The following is an 18,878-nucleotide window of genomic DNA, read 5'->3' on the forward strand; positions in this document are numbered from 1 at the left end:
CTCCCAGCATTCTCTGTAATAGATCAGAACAGTTCATCCCAAGAACCCATTGTATGGATCAGCAGTTTCTACCCCTGACTGTAAAAGATATCCTCTAGTACATCTGTTTTGGATCAGCACAGAACCTTTGTTGTGGATTAGCAAAGTTTCTCTCCCACCAGGTTAAGCAATAGATATTGCCTGATTCATTCCCCAGAAGCTTTGCTATTGATTGTTTCTACCTGACCAGTTCTTGTAGTAGATCAGTACTGTCCTACCGGCCCCTTTGCATTGGATCAGTACTTTTTGTCCTACCAGCGCCTTTGTAATGGATCAGCAAAGCTGTACCCCAGCTTCTACTAAAGTGGACCATTACAGGTTTTCAACAAGGAGACCAAAGACCAATGCACCTCTTTAATGGATCAGAACCATTTCCTCCCACCATCAGGAAATACTAGAAGTGAGGGTTCTGTTGGAGGCTGTAGATCAAACTTTCTTGATCAATATACTGATAATACTATGACAAACTATATTCTCCCTTTTGCATTTTTTCAACACTTTTGCCTCCAAGGAGCCCCCTTCCTGCCCTGGGGCAATTTCTGCCCTTGCCTAATACAGACAGCGGAGCTCTTCAGGCTGCAATGAGTTAAACTAAAGTGAAGAATTATAGAGAAGAAACTCAGTAGTCAGTGTATATAAATATATATTCAGGCGCGATGCTTCCCATCTCTATAAATGTGACATAGATATTATCGCCCATTAAATCCTGACATTATGATGTATGGGGGGGGTGGGGGGCAGGTATTTATCTGAATGTTTCGCTCAGGAAGCAGATTAATAAAGAGATGGTTCTTTTGTTTAAGGTAAATGTTCTCATCACTGATTAATATCTGCCCACAAAAGTGTCGCTCGGCTGAAAGGTTCCAGAGCAACCAAATATGAAAGAATCTGAAAGCCGGAGACAAGAATGGAAATGTTTTCTCCTGTGATTGCACCAATATTGCCCAGAGCTCCTGGAACTACTCAGTGGAGGAATATCCAACATGAAATAACTGGCGCCACATGGGGGTCCAGTAAATGTCAAAAAGCCTCATATTTGGATGGTAGAGCAAGATGGAGACAGTAGGACAAGATGGAGACAGTAGGACAAGATGGAGACAGAAGGGCAAGATGGAGACAGTAGGGTAAGATGGAGACAGTAGCGTAACATGGAGACAGTGGGGCAAGATGGAGACAGTAGGGCAAGATGGAGTCAGTAGTGTAAGATAGAGACAGTAGGACAAGATGGAGACAGTAGGGCAAGATGGAGACAGTAGGGCAAGATGGAGATAGTAGGGCAAGATGGAGACAGTAGGGCAAGATGGAGACAGTATGACAAAATGGAGATTGTGGGACTAAATGGAGACAGTTGGACAAGATGGAGACAGTAGGACAAGATGGAGACAGTAGGACTAAATGGAGATAGTATGACAAGATGGAGACAGTAGGATAAGAAAGAGATAGAAAGAGATAGAAATGCAAGCTGGAGAAACCCGCCCGCCCCCCTCTAGTTATGGCACTACTTATAAATGGGGTACATTATTCACTATATAGTTATCTTTAGCCTGGATAGTTAGACCAACCTGTAGTCAAATAGAATTGTTAGAGCATTCACAATGCTAAACCAGTTATAGCCAATCACAAGGTTAGACCAATAAGTAGCCAATCAGAGCACTAGAATAAGCATTATTCAAACATGTTTACCTCAAACCATACCGAGCTGCAGAGCCTTTTTGTGAATGCTTCTTGATGCTAATTTCACATTAACTTTAGACCCCCCAACAAGATGCCCCAGCAGTGTTCATGAGTCGGGCACAAGAGGACCATTTGCCTGGGCCTGGTCTTCAAGCCTTGACTACTACAATGTTGGAAGGTAGTACATGGCTCTTGTTCTCTAAGCCAATCCCACCAGGCTTTGTCTGGCATTCCCCCAGGTACAACTGGGCCAGCAGGGTACCAGGAATGCACCCACCTCATGAGGATATTTTAAGTGATTGGGGGATATTTTAAGTGAATAGACAAGTTGAGTTTTAAGAGGCTGGGGAGGGACCTTATTGCTGTTAAGGTGGTCCAGTCCAACACTGATGCCCAGATGACCATAGCCAGAGGTAGGCATCGTGGCTACTGTCACATGACCAAATCATATCCACAAACCTCCGGGAGTTGAGTGATGAGCAGTGCAGGGAGTTCTCACACTCTTGTCTCAGTACAAAGAGTAGGGATTTAGTAGCCACTGGGAGGATGTCTCCAATATCCAGTAATATGTTTCTTCTGTGAAGTTTATGTCTCTAAGTACAGACTTTGAGTAGTTTAGGGCTGTTCCTGCTGAACTGGATTATTTGGGGGTTTCCAAAATTTTATGACAAGAGAGCATGCTGTGAGTAGGCTAAATCATGCAGCTTAGTGTCTATTTGAAGGGGGATTATAACACAGCAGACCATGGCAATAGGGCATGTTGTGGGCAGGCAGACTGAGAGTAATGGCAGTTTGGGAATAACATAAACTACAAGATGTGTTAGTAGCACCTCCATGTGATGGGAGAGGTACAGTTGTACAGAGAGGTCACAGGGAGACACACGGGGATAGTTGTTTATCTTACACCTGCGTGTGTGTCCGTCTGTCACCAATGCTGACAAAATACCCAAAGGTTGAAATGAGGAGCTGCCAGACTGGTGCCAGGCTCACTGATATGTACTAATAAACTGCCAATTACCTGACCCACGGAGACAGATCACTGCAGAACCAGAATGTCCAGGTATGAAGTTTCAGGAAGAGAATCTCAAGGGAAAATATTCTCTTCTCTAAAGAAACAAAGAGCGATTGTTCCTGGTTTTTCTCTCCCTGCTCTTCCCCCTTGGCTTTAACTCCTTCCTTCTCGGGGGCACAGAGCACTGGCTGATCCCTTCTCAACATCATTACATAAAGTAGGACTCTGACATCCCCAACCCTTCAGCTATTGATGAAGTACAACTCCCACACCCTCATAGCCTTCAGTCTAATTTCCATATGAAATGAAAGACTTCAAGTTGGACAACTCTGATATACAGAAGATCTCAACCATCCGCTTCATTCCCAGAGACTCCAAACTGTCCTACTGTTGTCGTCTTCACTTCATCTTTCCCTACTAACTCCATTTTACTCCTCTTGCTTTCTTGTCCTGCTATCTTCATCTTGCCCTACTGTCTCCATTTTGTCCCACTGTCTCCATCTTGCCCTACTGTCTCCATCTTGCCTTACTGCTGGCATCTTACCCTACTGTCTCCATCCTGTCCTACTGTCTCCATCTGGTCCCACAGTCTCCATCTTGTCCTACTATCTTGTCCTACTGCTGGCATCTTACCCTACTGTCCCCATCTTGTCCAACTGTCTCCATCTTGTCCTACTGTCTCCATATTGCCCTACTGTCTCCATCTTGCCCTACTGCTGGCATCTTACCCTACTGTCTCCATCTTGTCCTACTGTGTTCATCTTGTTCTACTGTCTCCATCTTGCCCTAGTGCTGGCCTTCTTGCCCTCCTGTCTCCAGACTCTTTTACTTTCTCAGACTTGCCCTACTGTTTACATCTTATCCTGCTCTCTTAATATTGTCCTATTGCCTCCATTTTGCCCTACTGTCTCCATCTTGTCCTACAATCTCCATCTTGCCCTACTGTCTCCATTTTGTCCTACTGTCGCCATCCTCTACTGTATTAGACTTGCCCTACTGTCTCAATCTTTTCCTACTGTCTTAATATTGTCCTATTGCCTCCATCTTGCCCTACAATCTCCATCTTGCCCTACAGTCTCCATTTTGTCCTACTGTCGCCATCTTGTCCTACTGTCTCTATCTTTCCCTACTGTCTCCATCTTGTCCTACTGTCTCTATCTTTCCCTACTGTCTCCATCTTGCCCTATTGTCTCCGTCTTGTCCTACTTTCTCCAGCTTGCCCTACTGTCTCCATCTTGCCTGTCAGTCACTATCTTACCCTACTATCTCCATCTTGTCCTACTGTACCGTCTTCATTTTGTCCTACTTTATCCATCTTGCCCTACTGTCTCCATATTGCCCTGTTATCTCCATCTTGCCCTACTGTCTCCATCTTGTCCTACTGTCTCCATCTTGCACTACTGTCTCCATCTTATCCTACTGTCTCTATCTTGTCCCACTGTCTCCATCTTGTCCTTTTGTACCGTCTTTATATTGTCCTAACTTCTCCATCATTCCCTACTGTCTCCATCTTGTCCTACTGTCTCGATCTTGGCCTACTGTCTCCACCTTGTTCTACTGTCTCCATCTTGCCCTACTGTCTCCAAATTACCCTGCTGTCTCCATCTTGCCCTACTGTCTCCATCTTGTTCTACTGTCTCCAACTTGTCCTACTGTCTTTATATTGTGTCATTATTTGTATTGGAGACAACGGAAAGGGATTACTTGTCTTCTTAGGGGTCCTTCATTGGAGATCATTAGGGGTCAATACAGGCAACTACAGACAGTCGGTAGATGTGGATTCATGATGGATGAACAGGGAAACTTGTTAAAAGGTTATGAACCTTTGTTTCTGAAGTTAAATTACCTTCCTGTTTTAGGATTTCCGGAGATCCACTGAAAATAAAATGGATGAGATTTGCACCACACAACGACTGTTATAACATTAAAGCATGTTTGTGGGTGTTATACACAAGGTGTAAAATTGTACCCTGTCCTGCAGGAGCAGCTTGAAGTCACGAGACCTGACATCAGTATCAGAATTATCCCTTGTTCTATGGTCTCTTATAAACTGAATGTGAATCGGAATTCATGGAGACTGGCAAAACACATTCACTGTAGATCGCAGGTATGTAGGTAAGTGGCCTTATTTGGACTTTTCAAGATGGCAGCTTAAGATATTGGGTATCGGGTTCATTGTAACATTTGGGCCCAAGCTCAACTTACTCTGCCCTAAGTGTTTTGCATCTGAGCAGCCATTAGGAAATATAACAATCACTATACGTAGAGAATAAGGCTTCTTTTGGGGTGAGTGTTTATTTGTACCCTGGGTACCCCTGGAACTATAGCAGGGTGACTGTTACCCCAATGTTTCTATATATCTGTAACCTTGTTATGAGCTAAGGGGGCCCAGTCTGAAGGTCAGTTAGGGGGAGATTTGGGGTGAGTGATTATTTGTGCCCTGGGTACCCCTGGAACTATAGCAGGGTGACTGTTACCCCAATGTTTCTATATATCTGTAACCTTGTTATGAGCTAAGGGGAGGCCCAGAACAATGGTTGGACCCCCAAAGGGAGTTCGAAGTGAAGAAATCTGGGTTGGGCCCTAAAATCATTTTGCTTTGGGGGCCAGTAAATGTTTCAAAAAGCCATTTGTTGGCACCAGTCACTGTGTCATTTTACCCCTCAGCCCAATTACTCAGTCTCTTACTATTTTCCCATATACATCTCCCTGGCACATTAAACTTCTCTTCACATTTATTTACTGACAATGGGAAACAAAAGATTTTAAAATTACATTTTTTTGAATCAAAAATAATAAGAGAAACCAATTCAACTGATTTGAAAATCCGCCGTTTCCCAATTGCCCAGAATGTTGAGTTGGATTCCCCGCTGGTTCCGTTGGATCTAGAACTTATCCGGTTCCGTAGTTGCTTTTTATTTATTTTTTTGTAGTGTTTATTTTCCCACTGCCCCCCAAGAAAACAAACGGGGTGAATGATGCTGCGGGTTCTCCATCCAGACACATTGTATCATTAAAGTGAAGCCAATTAAGGCAAATGATTTCCTTGAATCTCCCGATTCAGCCGGAGTCGTTTATACGGGTTAACACCATCGTTAATGAAATATTAAAGTGCCTCTGTAGCTCCTGCTATTGTTGCCCCTTAGAATAAGATATAACCTATTTTTTGACAAGTTTTCATCTTTCTCTGCGGAACTCGCTACATGAAACCAAATCAGTAGCACAGAGCCGGGTAATGAATAATCTATTTCATATTCCATCGCTACTCGCAGCTACTCGGAGACAGAGAGAAAGGGGGGGCGCTGGATACCGAGGTACCGCGTGACGCAGCTAATGTTTAAATAATAGTCAAATGGGGAGGGAAAAAAAGGGGGTGGGGGGGCAGCAATAAACAAATCATTAGTCCTTAAAGGTTGCTTAATGCAATTTGTTAATGAACGTAACGTGAGCGGCGAATAATGAAAGCAAATAAAAACGTGGAAACATTTGGCAAGTTGCAAGTGAAGCTCAATTATTTCCTTGTCAAGTTTTTATCATTTAATGAGCCCCTCTGGGAATGACGCCTGTCAGTCAGTCCTGACTTCTTGACACCATTACAACTTCAAATGCAGCAGCAGGCGGATGTTTTCCTCGCATTGGAAAGACTCAAATGATCTGACAGTTGGAAAGAAAAGAACCGGGAGAGAGAGAGGTGGAAAAAAAGGCAGAAAAAGGTAAAAAAGAGACAGACGTACGGCACAGATGCACCCCCCCCCCGACTCCCCTTTATTTTATAAACCTGCCATTGCTTTGCCTCATGCGCTTTGGTAATGATGAGATTCCTAATCACGCGGCTGAGGGACCGTCACCCTTTGCTCTTATGACTAACCCCCCCCCCGTGCCTCTCTCTCTCTCTTTCCTTCACTAATGACAACCCTCCGTATCGCTGCCCCCGCGTGGGACACTCAGAGCCGCACTATTTTGCTCACTATTAATTTCTGCCTTTGATGCCCCCCCTTGTACTCTGAAGCAAAGGCGAGTAAATAAAGGAAACCCCCACAATAGAATAAGTTGCCTGAAAGAGAATATCGAATGGCTTCCATCACCGACTCTCACGCGGTCCCTCCATCAATCAAAACCCGGTTATAAAGTCTTTAGAATTGAATCTGCACAATGATGGGCCTTTAGATTCCAGATTAGGAAGAAGGTTGGAGACGATCATCTCAAGGAGGCCAAAAACTCATCCAGGAATCCCAAGTCAATAATATAAAGAGGTGTCAGTTCTTCTGGTTGAGCGTTTGTTGTGTCACCTGGAATAAAGGGCACAAATGTCTTGGAGGTGATTGTTGGTGGGAGGCTGCCTGGTTCTGAACCCAATTGAGTTGATGAAGTTTTACTCTTGAAAATATCATCTAAAAACCCTTGTGGTGGCTTCTCTTTTACTGAATAGACTTCAAGGTGTCCTGATGCCTTCAAGAACTTTTTGAGAAGGAAGTCCCTTTAATGGAAGTTCCTGCTTCTCTTAGTCAATTATGCGAAGCTTTTAGATATAATTCTGACAAAAAAAATCCTCCTATTCTTTTCATTGTCTATGGCCCAGAGACCTGGATTTATTTCATTAACCCAAAAAGGAATTGCTGACTAAATTGGGATTCATAAAGTCATCTGAACATGATAATTGAAAGTCAAAATTATCTAGTTATTTCCCATTTCAGGTTCTAAGTGATTTAATATATTATTTATTTTTTATTTGCTCTAATGTAATTTTCATTTTTATTTTTATGATCTATGTTGGATCTTTATTGCTCTAAGTTGGTTCATGAAGATTATCATTCGTTATTATTTTTGTATATTGCTACATTCAATATTTCAGAATTCCTGCTCCATTATTGTCTTGTTTATGGAAAATAATAAACACGTTTCAAAAAATAAAAAAAAAAGAACCTTTTGGGGCTGGTGTGCTTCATGTTTTGTAAAGCCTTCTTCTAAATATACTTGTGCATGGTGTAAATCTGGTCAGTCTGCTTCTCCTGGTACGATGTAAGAACTTTACTCCACCCACAGGAGTTCTTATTGGGCAGTTGCTCAGAAGCCTCATCGTGCCACAGAAATTTGGGTCATTCTCCCTTGAAAACATCACCCAACCTTGTGTTGATAATGTTAAACTCTCTTTTACTGGATAGACTTCAAGGTGTCCCCATGCCTTCAAGAACGTTTTGGGGGTTGGTGCTCCAGGTGGAGGATTTGGACATAAAGGATTTTATTAGCCCTGTGAAAACCTTGAAACATCTGCATAACGTAAGCACTTGACAGCGCTATATAAATAAATGATGATGATGATGATAACCAGATGAACCTGATCCAACCACCTCCTGCCCCAATATGAACCTTAGTTTCCACCTGCAGGTTATCAACACCCTCTTATTTGATGAAGTTTTGTAAAGCCTTCTTCTTCTAAATATACTTGTGCATGGTGTAAATCAGGTCAGTCTGCTTCTCCTGGTACGATGTACGAAGAACTTTACTCCACCCACAGAAGTTCTTATTGGGCAGTTGCTCAGAAGCCTCTTTGTGCCACAGAAAGACTCAACAGGACTGCCAAGTCCATGTTAAATGACCCCTCTTGTTATACAACGAACTGACTTATCTCTTTACGAGGTTCTACTTTTACTTTGCATTGTAGATTTAATATTACACAATGGGCCGTTCCATGAAGATCCTTATCTTGTGTTTTATCTTAAAAACTCCACTGATGTCTAAGAGGAATCGGCAGGTTATTTCAAGGAATTTGGGTCATTCTCCCTTGAAAACATCACCCAACCTTGTGGTGATGATGTTAAACTCTATTTTACTGGATAGACTTCAAGGTGTCCCCATGCCTTCAAGAACTTTTTGGGGGGGGGGGTGCTCCAGGTGGAGGATTTGGATGCATGAAGGATTTTATTAGCCTTTTGCAACCTTAAAAAACCCCCAGATCAACCTGATCCTCATAACTTCACTATTAAGGTGTCTGACTACCACCCCCTGCCCCAACATGCACTGTGGACCTCCCCACTGAGGCAGTTCCACTGGACTCATAATTGTAACATCTCCTAACGACTCAAATAAGCATTGAGTGTAGAGCATTAGCTCTGTGGTACAGACGGCTCAGCACTTCTAGCCAGGTCACATTCTGCACTGAGAACCAACAGCCCCTCATAACATTTACTTGTATTTCAATCAGTTATAGAGAAGAATTCCCCAGAGAGAACATTGAAACCAGTGGCTTTTGTCACATGAGACGTTACCCAACTCAATGGTCAGGATTTCCTCGCTCCAAAAATAGAGGAGGAGTCACTGAAAAAAAAATGTCATATCAGCCCCCCATGGAAATGTAAAGTCCTGGCTTTTCAGATCTGATCCCACTCTCAGTTGCCCCTGCCTTTGCTGCTATAACTGCCCCAGTGCATCTGGGAAGGTCCCCGCTCCATGTTGGAACAGTGTTGCAGGGAGTTGTTGCTGGGAGTTGCTTCCATTCAGCCACAAGAGCATTAGTGAGGTTGGACACTGATGTTGGGGATCAGGCTCACAATCAGGGTTCTAATTTATCCCAAAGGGGTTCAGTTGGGTTGAGGGCTTTGTGCAGTCAGGTTCTTCCCATCTCAGCAAACCCGTCTGTCTCAGATCACCCACTACTGCTTCCCCCAACGGGTACGGGGTCTGTCCCCAATATAATTTTGCTGCTGGTACCCTGAACCAAACTGTTTAAACAGCCCCGGCCCATTATTCCTCCTTCACCAGACGTTCCCATTGGCATTATACAGTCAGACAGGGAGTGTTCCCCTGAAACTGCCCAGCCCCCACTTGTCCATCAGACTGACAGATAGTGAGATGCCATTTATCCCTCCAGACAGACAGGCAGTTTGGGGCTCATCACATGACCAGGAGCCAGCGCTTCCCATTGATAAGAACCAGAGAATCACATGATCAGATTGTTGTTTTCCAATAATAAACTGCGGTGATTTTGCTTCAGTTTCCCACATTTTAACTACTTTGCCCTTAAATCCCAACCACATAAACATTGCGACTCATGAATCTTGATAGAAATCTCTTGACTGGGGCAGATCAATTCATTTGTAATTCAAAGCAGCAAATGTGGAAGTCTATTTCACCAGACCAATCGCATAGAGATCAATATGGCGGCATCAATATGGCGGCTCGTCAGATCTTCCCACCGACCGCGACAAACAAGACTTCAGCGCTTTCCCCATGACTGGATCTTACAACGAGATCTTTATTCCCCTCCCCCATCCAAATCCCATCCCATAATTGTCCAATTCTTGTGAAAATACTTCTACTAAAAGAGAATCAATAAACTCTCCTCCCTGTAACTTGAGTAAGGAATTCAGCCAATTAACATGAACTTAAACTGTGATGTCATAGGATGATGCAGTCTTAGATTTTATCCAATGAACTGTGCAGGCTCCATTTGTGTTGCAAATAATCATTAAATAAAAGTCATTCCCTCAACTGCCAACTCATGGCCTCCAGCAAGAAACTGGACCAATGAATGGAGCCTGAAACTATGATGTCACGGGATGACTTAATCTGCTCAGGCTCCTTTTCTGTCCGTCTCTGACATGACCAAATATATTCTTTAGAGCTGATTTCAGGCAAAACAAATGTGTTTATTCCCATATCATCAATAACGTGAGCAGGATCCAGTGGTTTTTCCCTAAACACAACGACGTTGCCATGGAAGTGACAGCTGTCAATCAGCACAAACACAATTAACACTGGATTGTTGGACCGTTCCAATGACAAACTCCATGGGGGGAAACATACATTGTAGTGTCAGACGTGGGTTTATTGATGATGGCACAGGCTCTATCATAGTGAGGCCCAATAACTTCTCACCTTGTCCTCCTTGAGCCTCAATGGTCCATGAAACCCGTGTCCTTTATCATATGAAGTCATGTATCACGTATGTAGTATCACGTATGTAGTCGGGTCACTAGGGTCCAGTTGTCTCTGACCCATATGATGGTTTCCATGGAAGGGCATTGTGGGTACAGGGGGGCATTACCATATAAAAAGGGGCAGTGAGTCTAAAAACACTGAGTTTAATTAAATAACGAGAAACAGGTTAATTACAGGTTAAGTCCTAAAATAACACAGGAGAGGGGGACAGGGGGTTCTGTTGCGGTGCCGTCGGGTGGGAGCTCAGTCCGTGTGATTGGACAATACAATAATTCGTCTTCATTGGACAAGACAGCACTGAGGGAACCAATCAGGGGGAGAGGGGCGTGGCTACATCAGTGTCTCCGAATGGAGAAATAAATTGCCATAATAATAGTGAAGACGATGAAGATTCCCAGGATCACAACCAACACTCGATTCTGGATGATCCTGAAGAGAAAAGAGATTCTGTCAGTCCCAAATACTCACATTGAGGAAGATTAATAATAATTACAGGAACATTATTATACTCAGAATATATAAATACAAGTGTTTCATTATGGCCAAGTGTTTTCACTCTAGTCACCAGGTTCCTTTAAACATCACAAACACTATGGCAACTCCCAGAAATGTCAAATAGTCACCCATTCATTTCAGTGCGGCTCCCATTGCTCCTCATCAACTATGGAGCGAGAAGTGGAACATAGAACGAGTAGTGGAACACAGAACGAGTAGTGGAACATAGAACGAGTAGTGGAACATAGGGCGAGTAGTGGAACATAGGGCGAGTAGTGGAACATAGGGTGAGTATTGGAACATAGAAAGAGTAGTGGAACATAGGGTGAGTATTGGAACATAGAGTGAGTAGTGGAACATAGGGTGAGTAGTGGAACATAGGGCGAGTAGTGCAACATAGAACAAGCAGTGGAACATATGGCAAGTAGTGGAACATAGAGTGAGTAGTGGAACATAGGGTGAGTAGTGGAACATAGAGCGAGTAGTGGAACATAGAGTGAGTAGTGGAACATAGGGTGAGTAGTGGAACATAGGGCGAGTAGTGCAACATAGAACAAGCAGTGGAACATAGGGCAAGTAGTGGAACATAGGGTGAGTAGTGGAACATAGAGCGAGTAGTGGAACATAGAGTGAGTAGTGGAACATTGAGTGAGTAGTGGAACATTGAGTGAGTAGTGGAACATAGAACGAATAGCGGAACATAGGGCAAGTATTGGTACATAGGGCGAGTAGCAGAAGACAGGGAGAGTAGTGCAATACAGGGATAGAAGTGAAACACAGGGTGATTGGTGTAAGAGAAGGAAAGGTAATTCCAACTCGAGCTACAAGGGAACTGCACTTTTCATTGTGTTGCCCAATAATCGATGTCAGGGGAATTTACAGCAGGAGACGCCAGTAAGTTCTGTACAGAGAGAAGTTGGGGTGTAATTAAGAGTGGGGCTTATTCACTGAACATTCAGATATGGGGTCAGTAGTGGGAGTGGCCTGAGTGTGTTGTGGGTGTGGCCACGTGCGGTGTTATTTGCAGTGAGCCTGCTGGGAGTTGTGAGTGACCCCGTTAGTAACGTATGTGGAAGGACATGGGGGGATGTTAAATTCAGGGTAAGTGTTGGGGGGCATTTAGCCTTGGCCCCCAATATCAATCAGACAAAATGACAAATGTCGGACGTCACAGAATCTCTTTTTATTTTTATTCTCCATTTATTTTACTTAGTCATTTCCTCTGCCCCCCAAATTCCTGACCCCCGAGGGAACGGACTGGTGGCAGTTGCTGCAGTTAAAGGGCCGGCTCTGGATTCTGACAGTTTACAAAGTGATCACATTTACTGACACGTCTTCCACTAAACTGCTTCAGTGCAACTGCCCCCCCCGCGCCGACAGGAGATGAATGGGGGGCCTCGTGCTCATCTATCACCCCCCCCCCCCCCGGACAGACACACGTCCCCAGCAAAGGGCTCACTGACAACTGACAGATGGGCCAGGAAAGTGCCTGTCCGGCTAATTAACATCTATTGGAGCCTCAGCACTGGCAGTTCTCACTAAAACCGCTCACCCCATTCTTTTAGGCTCATTTACCAACCAGACAATCGAAGGGAAAAATAAATATTTCCCCAATTCCCAAAAATCCATGAAATACAGAGAAAAAGCTTCTAGAGACCAAGTGCCAGTCACGATCTGACGGATGTACCACAAAGGGTTATTTCAGCAGAAAATCCCCTTAGAAATGTACTTTCTGGGGGGTCGGAGACAGAAGAAGTGGGGCACTAACTTAGGCCTGGGGCCCCTTGCTGCACTTTCATTGGCTTAAGATTTGGGGTACAATGGGCTATGCTGATTTTGCTCATAGTCTGTACAGAGAGATCCCATAAAACTATGGCAGCATAAGTATTCCCTGTACTAAGCACAATTCAGCAGGAACAGTCCCCTAAGTTTGCTCATAGTCTGTACAGAGAGATCCCATAAAACTATGGCAGCATAGGTATTCCCCTGTACTAAGCACAATTCAGCAGGAACAGTCCCTAAGTTTGCTCATAGTCTGTACAGAGAGATCCCATAAAACTATGGCAGCATAGGTATTCCCTGTACTAAGCACAATTCAGCAGGAACAGTCCCCTAAGTTTGCTCATAGTCTGTACAGAGAGATCCCATAAAACTATGGCAGCATAGGTATTCCCTGTACTAAGCACAATTCAGCAGGAACAGTCCCTAAGTTTGCTCATAGTCTGTACAGAGAGATCCCATAAAACTATGGCAGTATAGGTATTCCCTGTACTAAGCACAATTCAGCAGGAACAGCCCCTAAGTTTGCTCATAGTCTGTACAGAGAGATCCCATAAAACTATGGTACAGAGGTATTCCCTGTACTAAGCACAATTCAGCAGGAACAGCCCCTAAGTTTGCTCATAGTCTGTACAGAGAGATCCCATAAAACTATGGTACATAGGTATTCCCTGTACTAAGCACAATTCAGCAGGAACAGCCCCTAAGTTTGCTCATAGTCTGTACAGAGAGATCCCATAAAACTATGGTACATAGGTATTCCCTGTACTAAGCACAATTCAGCAGGAACAGCCCCTAAGTTTGCTCATAGTCTGTACAGAGAGATCCCATAAAACTATGGTACATAGGTATTCCCTGTACTAAGCACAATTCAGCAGGAACAGCCCCTAAGTTTGCTCATAGTCTGTACAGAGAGATCCCATAAAACTATGGTACATAGGTATTCCCTGTACTAAGCACAATTCAGCAGGAACAGCCCCTAAGTTTGCTCATAGTCTGTACCGAGAGATCCCATAAAACTATGGTACATAGGTATTCCCTGTACTAAGCACAATTCAGCAGGAACAGCCCCTAAGTTTGCTCATAGTCTGTACAGAGAGATCCCATAAAACTATGGTACATAGGTATTCCCTGTACTAAGCACAATTCAGCAGGAACAGCCCCTAAGTTTGCTCATAGTCTGTACAGAGAGATCCCATAAAACTATGGTACATAGGTATTCCCTGTACTAAGCACAATTCAGCAGGAACAGTCCCTAAGTTTGCTCATAGTCTGTACAGAGAGATCCCATAAAACTATGGCAGCATAGGTATCCCCTGTACTAAGCACAATTCAGCAGGAACAGCCCCTAAGTTTGCTCATAGTCTGTACAGAGAGATCCCATAAAACTATGGTACATAGGTATTCCCTGTACTAAGCACAATTCAGCAGGAACAGCCCCTAAGTTTGCTCATAGTCTGTACAGAGAGATCCCATAAAACTATGGCACATAGGTATTCCCTGTACTAAGCACAATTCAGCAGGAACAGCCCCTTAATTTGGTCATAATCTGTACAGAGAGATCCCATAAAACTATGGCAGCACAGGTATTCCCTGTACTAAGCACAATTCAGCAGGAACAGTCCCTTTTCTAACAAGAGTAATATTAGAGATCTTTCTTTCCAGCCTTTCTTTCAAGACATAAAAAGACCCAGAGCTTCCCATTGATACCCCTATGGGGCAACTGAGAGACTTGGGCAGAGAAAGAGTGCAAGCTTGCTGGGTCAGTAGGAGTCATTATGGGAGGAGGTGGGACACATTGGTGTAAATAAAGAAATAACAGACAGTGAGTTGTGTCAGTGCCGCTGTTTACAGAGTAAATAATTGAAGACAAAATCTACATTAGAAAGAAGCCGCCCAATGGAGCACCAGGAGCAGCCCGAGGGCAAATACTTGTTCATTTAAATGCGGAATCTGATTAGCGGTGAATTGGGGGAACACGAGGCACAAACACCCCAGTTCCTAATGCAGATTAACCCTTTGTAGCTGCTGCTGCTCCGACATTTCTGATTCCCGAGTTTCATCGTCTCTAAGGGAATAATCCTTGGGGGGTGAATTCATCTGGAACGTTCCATAGATTCCTGGATCCTCCTCTTTCCTTGTCTTACAATGGGGGGTCCTCCATGAACGAGGGGTCAGGAGAATTGGGGTCGCCTCTAGTCTGCTTCACCCAATAAGTCCGTTTTTAGGCTTTGATTAACCCTATCAGAGCTGGTGACTCGATCCAGACTCACATATGTAATAAAATGTACTAAGTTTGCTCACGGGCAGTAACCCATAGCAACCAATAAGATGTTTGATGCTGATCGGTTGCTATGGGTTACTGCTCCTGGGCATTTACACCTGAGGGGCGGAGCCTATAATAAATCTCTATATGGGGAGATATTACTGGAGTTATTTCTAATTCTTCCTACATTTCTACTGGGGCAGGAGAGACAGTGAGGAAAGAGCAGTTCCCCAATATTGTGACCCCCCAAAACTAGAGAAAGACACTCGGAAGAGACAGACACGACTGTGACACTCGGAAGAGACAGAAAACGACTGTGACACTCGGAAGAGACAGAAAACGACTGTGACACTCAGAAGAGACAGACACGACTGTGACACTCGGAAGAGACAGACACAACTGTGACACTCAGAAGAGACAGACACGACTGTGACACTCGGAAGAGACAGACATGACTGTGACACTCGGAAGAGACAGACACGACTGTGACACTCAGAAGAGACAGACACGACTGTGACACTCAGAAGAGACAGACACGACTGTGACACTCGGAAGAGACAGACATGACTGTGACACTCGGAAGAGACAGACACGACTGTGACACTCAGAAGAGACAGACACGACTGTGACACTCAGAAGAGACAGACACGACTGTGACACTCGGAAGAGACAGACATGACTGTGTATGATCCAATTACAGATGCACTTGGTGTTACACTCATTAGTGCCGCAGAGCTTGACATCTACTCTGGTTCAGTCTCACATGTCTCTCTCTCTTTCTCTGTCACATTGTGATGCCCCCGTGACACCTGTCTCTTATTTAGCAGCGGTCGCATTAACTGTAAGGGGCCCCCCAGCTGCAACTACCCCGGCCTGGGAAAGGGGGTTCTATCCATGTAACGAGGAGACACCTACTGGGGGAACAATCAACACTGAGTTTTGGGGGGTCCTTGGCAAGTGATGTGACTCTTGTACCCGCCACCCCCTTACCATCCATTATATAAATGTACCCCCTTAGGGGTTTGGGGCCCACAGGGTCACTGCCCCCCAGTCATTACACGAGTGAAGCTCAGGGATTAAATCAGAATATTTGTGACTGATCTGCGCAAGGAAACACATTTTGTTGGTTCACTTTTAGTATATTATAGAATAGCTGATTCTAAGCAACTTTTCAATTGGTCTTCATTATTTATTTGTAAAAGTTGCTTTATTATTCGCCTTTTTCTTCTTCTGACTTTTTTCAGCTTTCAATCGGGGGTCACTGACCCCATCTAAAGGGAAAACAAATGCTCTGTAAGGCGACACATTTATTGTTATTGTTACTTTTTATTCCTCATCTTTCTATTCAGGCCTCTCCTATTCATATTCCAGTCTCTTATTCAAATCAATGCATGGTTGCTAGGGGGATTTGCACCCTAGCAACCAGATGGCTGAAATTGCAAACTGGAGAGCTGCTGAATAAAAAGCTAAATAAGTCAAAAACCACAAATAATAAAAAATGAAAACCAATTGCAAATTGTCTCAGAATATCCCTCTGTACATCCTACTAACAGTTAATTTAAAGGTGAACAACCCCTTAAACAGATTGGTATTTTTTTTATTGTTGCGTTATGGGAACCCTGTAGAGTAAGTTGGGGGCTGCACTGGTGCAGTTGGGGCGCATGATCGTTGGCGCAGGACTGATGCAGTAAAGTCTGTGCTACAAAGTTGCAGTTTGATTAATAACCGAGGGGTCATTTTAAGGAAGAAATGGTTCTTGTTGGACTAGAGATCGAAGGACTGGAACAATAAAAGGTGGAAATGGCGAGAGATTCCACGTGAAAGCGTCTCCCCCCCCCCGGCGCAGCTGCTGATGGAAACGTCCGGATTCTTTGCAGCAATAAAGGAAACAATGGCGGCGGCGCAGCGAATAACAGAGAGAAATAATGAGGCTTCTCTGTCAGGAAAGATTTAGGAAATTTCAGCTCCGATATTAACATTTAATTTCCCGGGATAATGAGGAGCCAGCGCCCCCCCCCCTCGTTTCATACAATAAATTCAGCTTTTCCAGTCTGGAGACATTTCAGCAGAGACTTGTGACTGCTGGGGGCTAATTCTGCCCCCCCCCGGTAGAAGGAAAGACAAATAAAATCAATTGTAGCCCAAACTGAGCGGGGGGAGCGCGGGGGGGAATAGGCCGAGAGGTGAAACCGTCAGAGAAGAAGAGTCAGAAGATTCAGTCAGAGAAGCAGCAAATGAGCCGACAGGTGAGTCTATGGGGGGGCTTCTCATCAGACCCCCAGTACTTGCTGCAGAGAAGGAAACGGCCCGGCCGGGGTTAAATCACCGATAAATGAGACTCAGTTTGGCCCAAGGCTCACGCTCTCTCTTCCCAGCGACTCCCCAGTCTAATCACCAGCTACTTCTACTCAGCAGTCGCATCCAGCAGTGCCCTGGGTTGTGAGATAACAAAGCAAAAAGGGACCAGACCTCGTCTTCTTCTTCTTCCTTAAAATGACCCCGGGGTGAGGCCCCTCTGTCCTGAGCTGCAGGTTAACCCTTTACACACACGGGTCAGACAGGCAGCCCCCCCTCATACGATGTGTGCAACTATAACTTTCACCAGCAAGAGAATCTCACACAATAGAACAGCTGTAATGTGTATACTGGGCAGTGTCAGTGTATATGAGTAACATGGGCATACGGTATATAGGTGAGCAAACTTAGGGGACTGTTCCTGCTGAATTGTGCTTAGTACAGGGGATACCTATGCTGCCATAGTTTTATGGGATCTCTCTGTACAGACTATGAGCAAACTTAGGGGCTGTTCCTGCTGAATTGTGCTTAGTACAGGGAATACCTATGCTGCCATAGTTTTATGGGATCTCTCTGTACAGACTATGAGCAAACTTAGGGGCTGTTCCTGCTGAATTGTGCTTAGTACAGGGGATACCTATGCTGCCATAGTTTTATGGGATCTCTCTGTACAGACTATGAGCAAACTTAGAGGTTGTTCCTGCTGAATTGTGCTTAGTACAGGGAATACCTATGCTGCCATAGTTTTATGTGATCTCTCTGTACAGACTATGAGCAAACTTAGAGGTTGTTCCTGCTGAATTGTGCTTAGTACAGGGAATACCTATGTACCATAGTTTTATGGGATCTCTCTGTACAGACTATGAGCAAACTTAGGGGCTGTTCCTGCTGAATTGTGCTTAGTACAGGGGAATACCTATGTACCATAGTTTTATGGGATCTCTCTGTACAGACTATGAGCAAACTTAGGGACTGTTCCTGCTGAATTGTGCTTAGTACAGGGAATACCTATGTACCATAGTTTTATGGGATCTCTCTGTACAGACTATGAGCAAACTTAGGGGCTGTTCCTGCTGAATTGTGCTTAGTACAGGGGAATACCTATGCTGTCATAGTTTTATGGGATCTCTCTATACAGACTATGAGCAAACTTAGGGACTGTTCCTGCTGAATTGTGCTTAGTACAGGGAATACCTATGTGCCATAGTTTTATGGGATCTCTCTATACAGACTATGAGCAAACTTAGGGACTGTTCCTGCTGAATTGTGCTTAGTACAGGGAATACCTATGCTGCCTTAGTTTTATGGGATCTCTCTGTACAGACTATGAGTAAACTTAGGGACTGTTCCTGCTGAATTGTGCTTAGTACAGGGAATACC

General features: G+C 44.2%; 1 protein-coding gene across 4 annotated transcripts in view; it reads right to left on the bottom strand.

Moving 5' to 3' along the window:
- Nucleotides 1–10,350: 10,350 nt before the first annotated feature.
- Nucleotides 10,351–18,878, bottom strand: part of LOC108697307 (vesicle transport through interaction with t-SNAREs homolog 1A) — a 154,738-nt gene continuing 146,210 nt past the window's right edge. For all 4 annotated transcript variants that reach the window (XM_018227231.2, XM_018227230.2, XM_018227229.2 and 1 more), the window contains one exon: nt 10,351–11,092. Coding sequence is in view for 2 of the 4 variants with exons in the window: in XM_018227229.2 (XP_018082718.1) it covers nt 10,999–11,092 (94 nt within the window). In the remaining 2 variants the exon portion in view is untranslated. The remainder of the gene's footprint in view (nt 11,093–18,878) is intronic.

Source organism: Xenopus laevis, chromosome 7S (genome assembly GCF_017654675.1).
Source record: "Xenopus laevis strain J_2021 chromosome 7S, Xenopus_laevis_v10.1, whole genome shotgun sequence".
NCBI lineage: Eukaryota > Metazoa > Chordata > Amphibia > Anura > Pipidae > Xenopus > Xenopus laevis.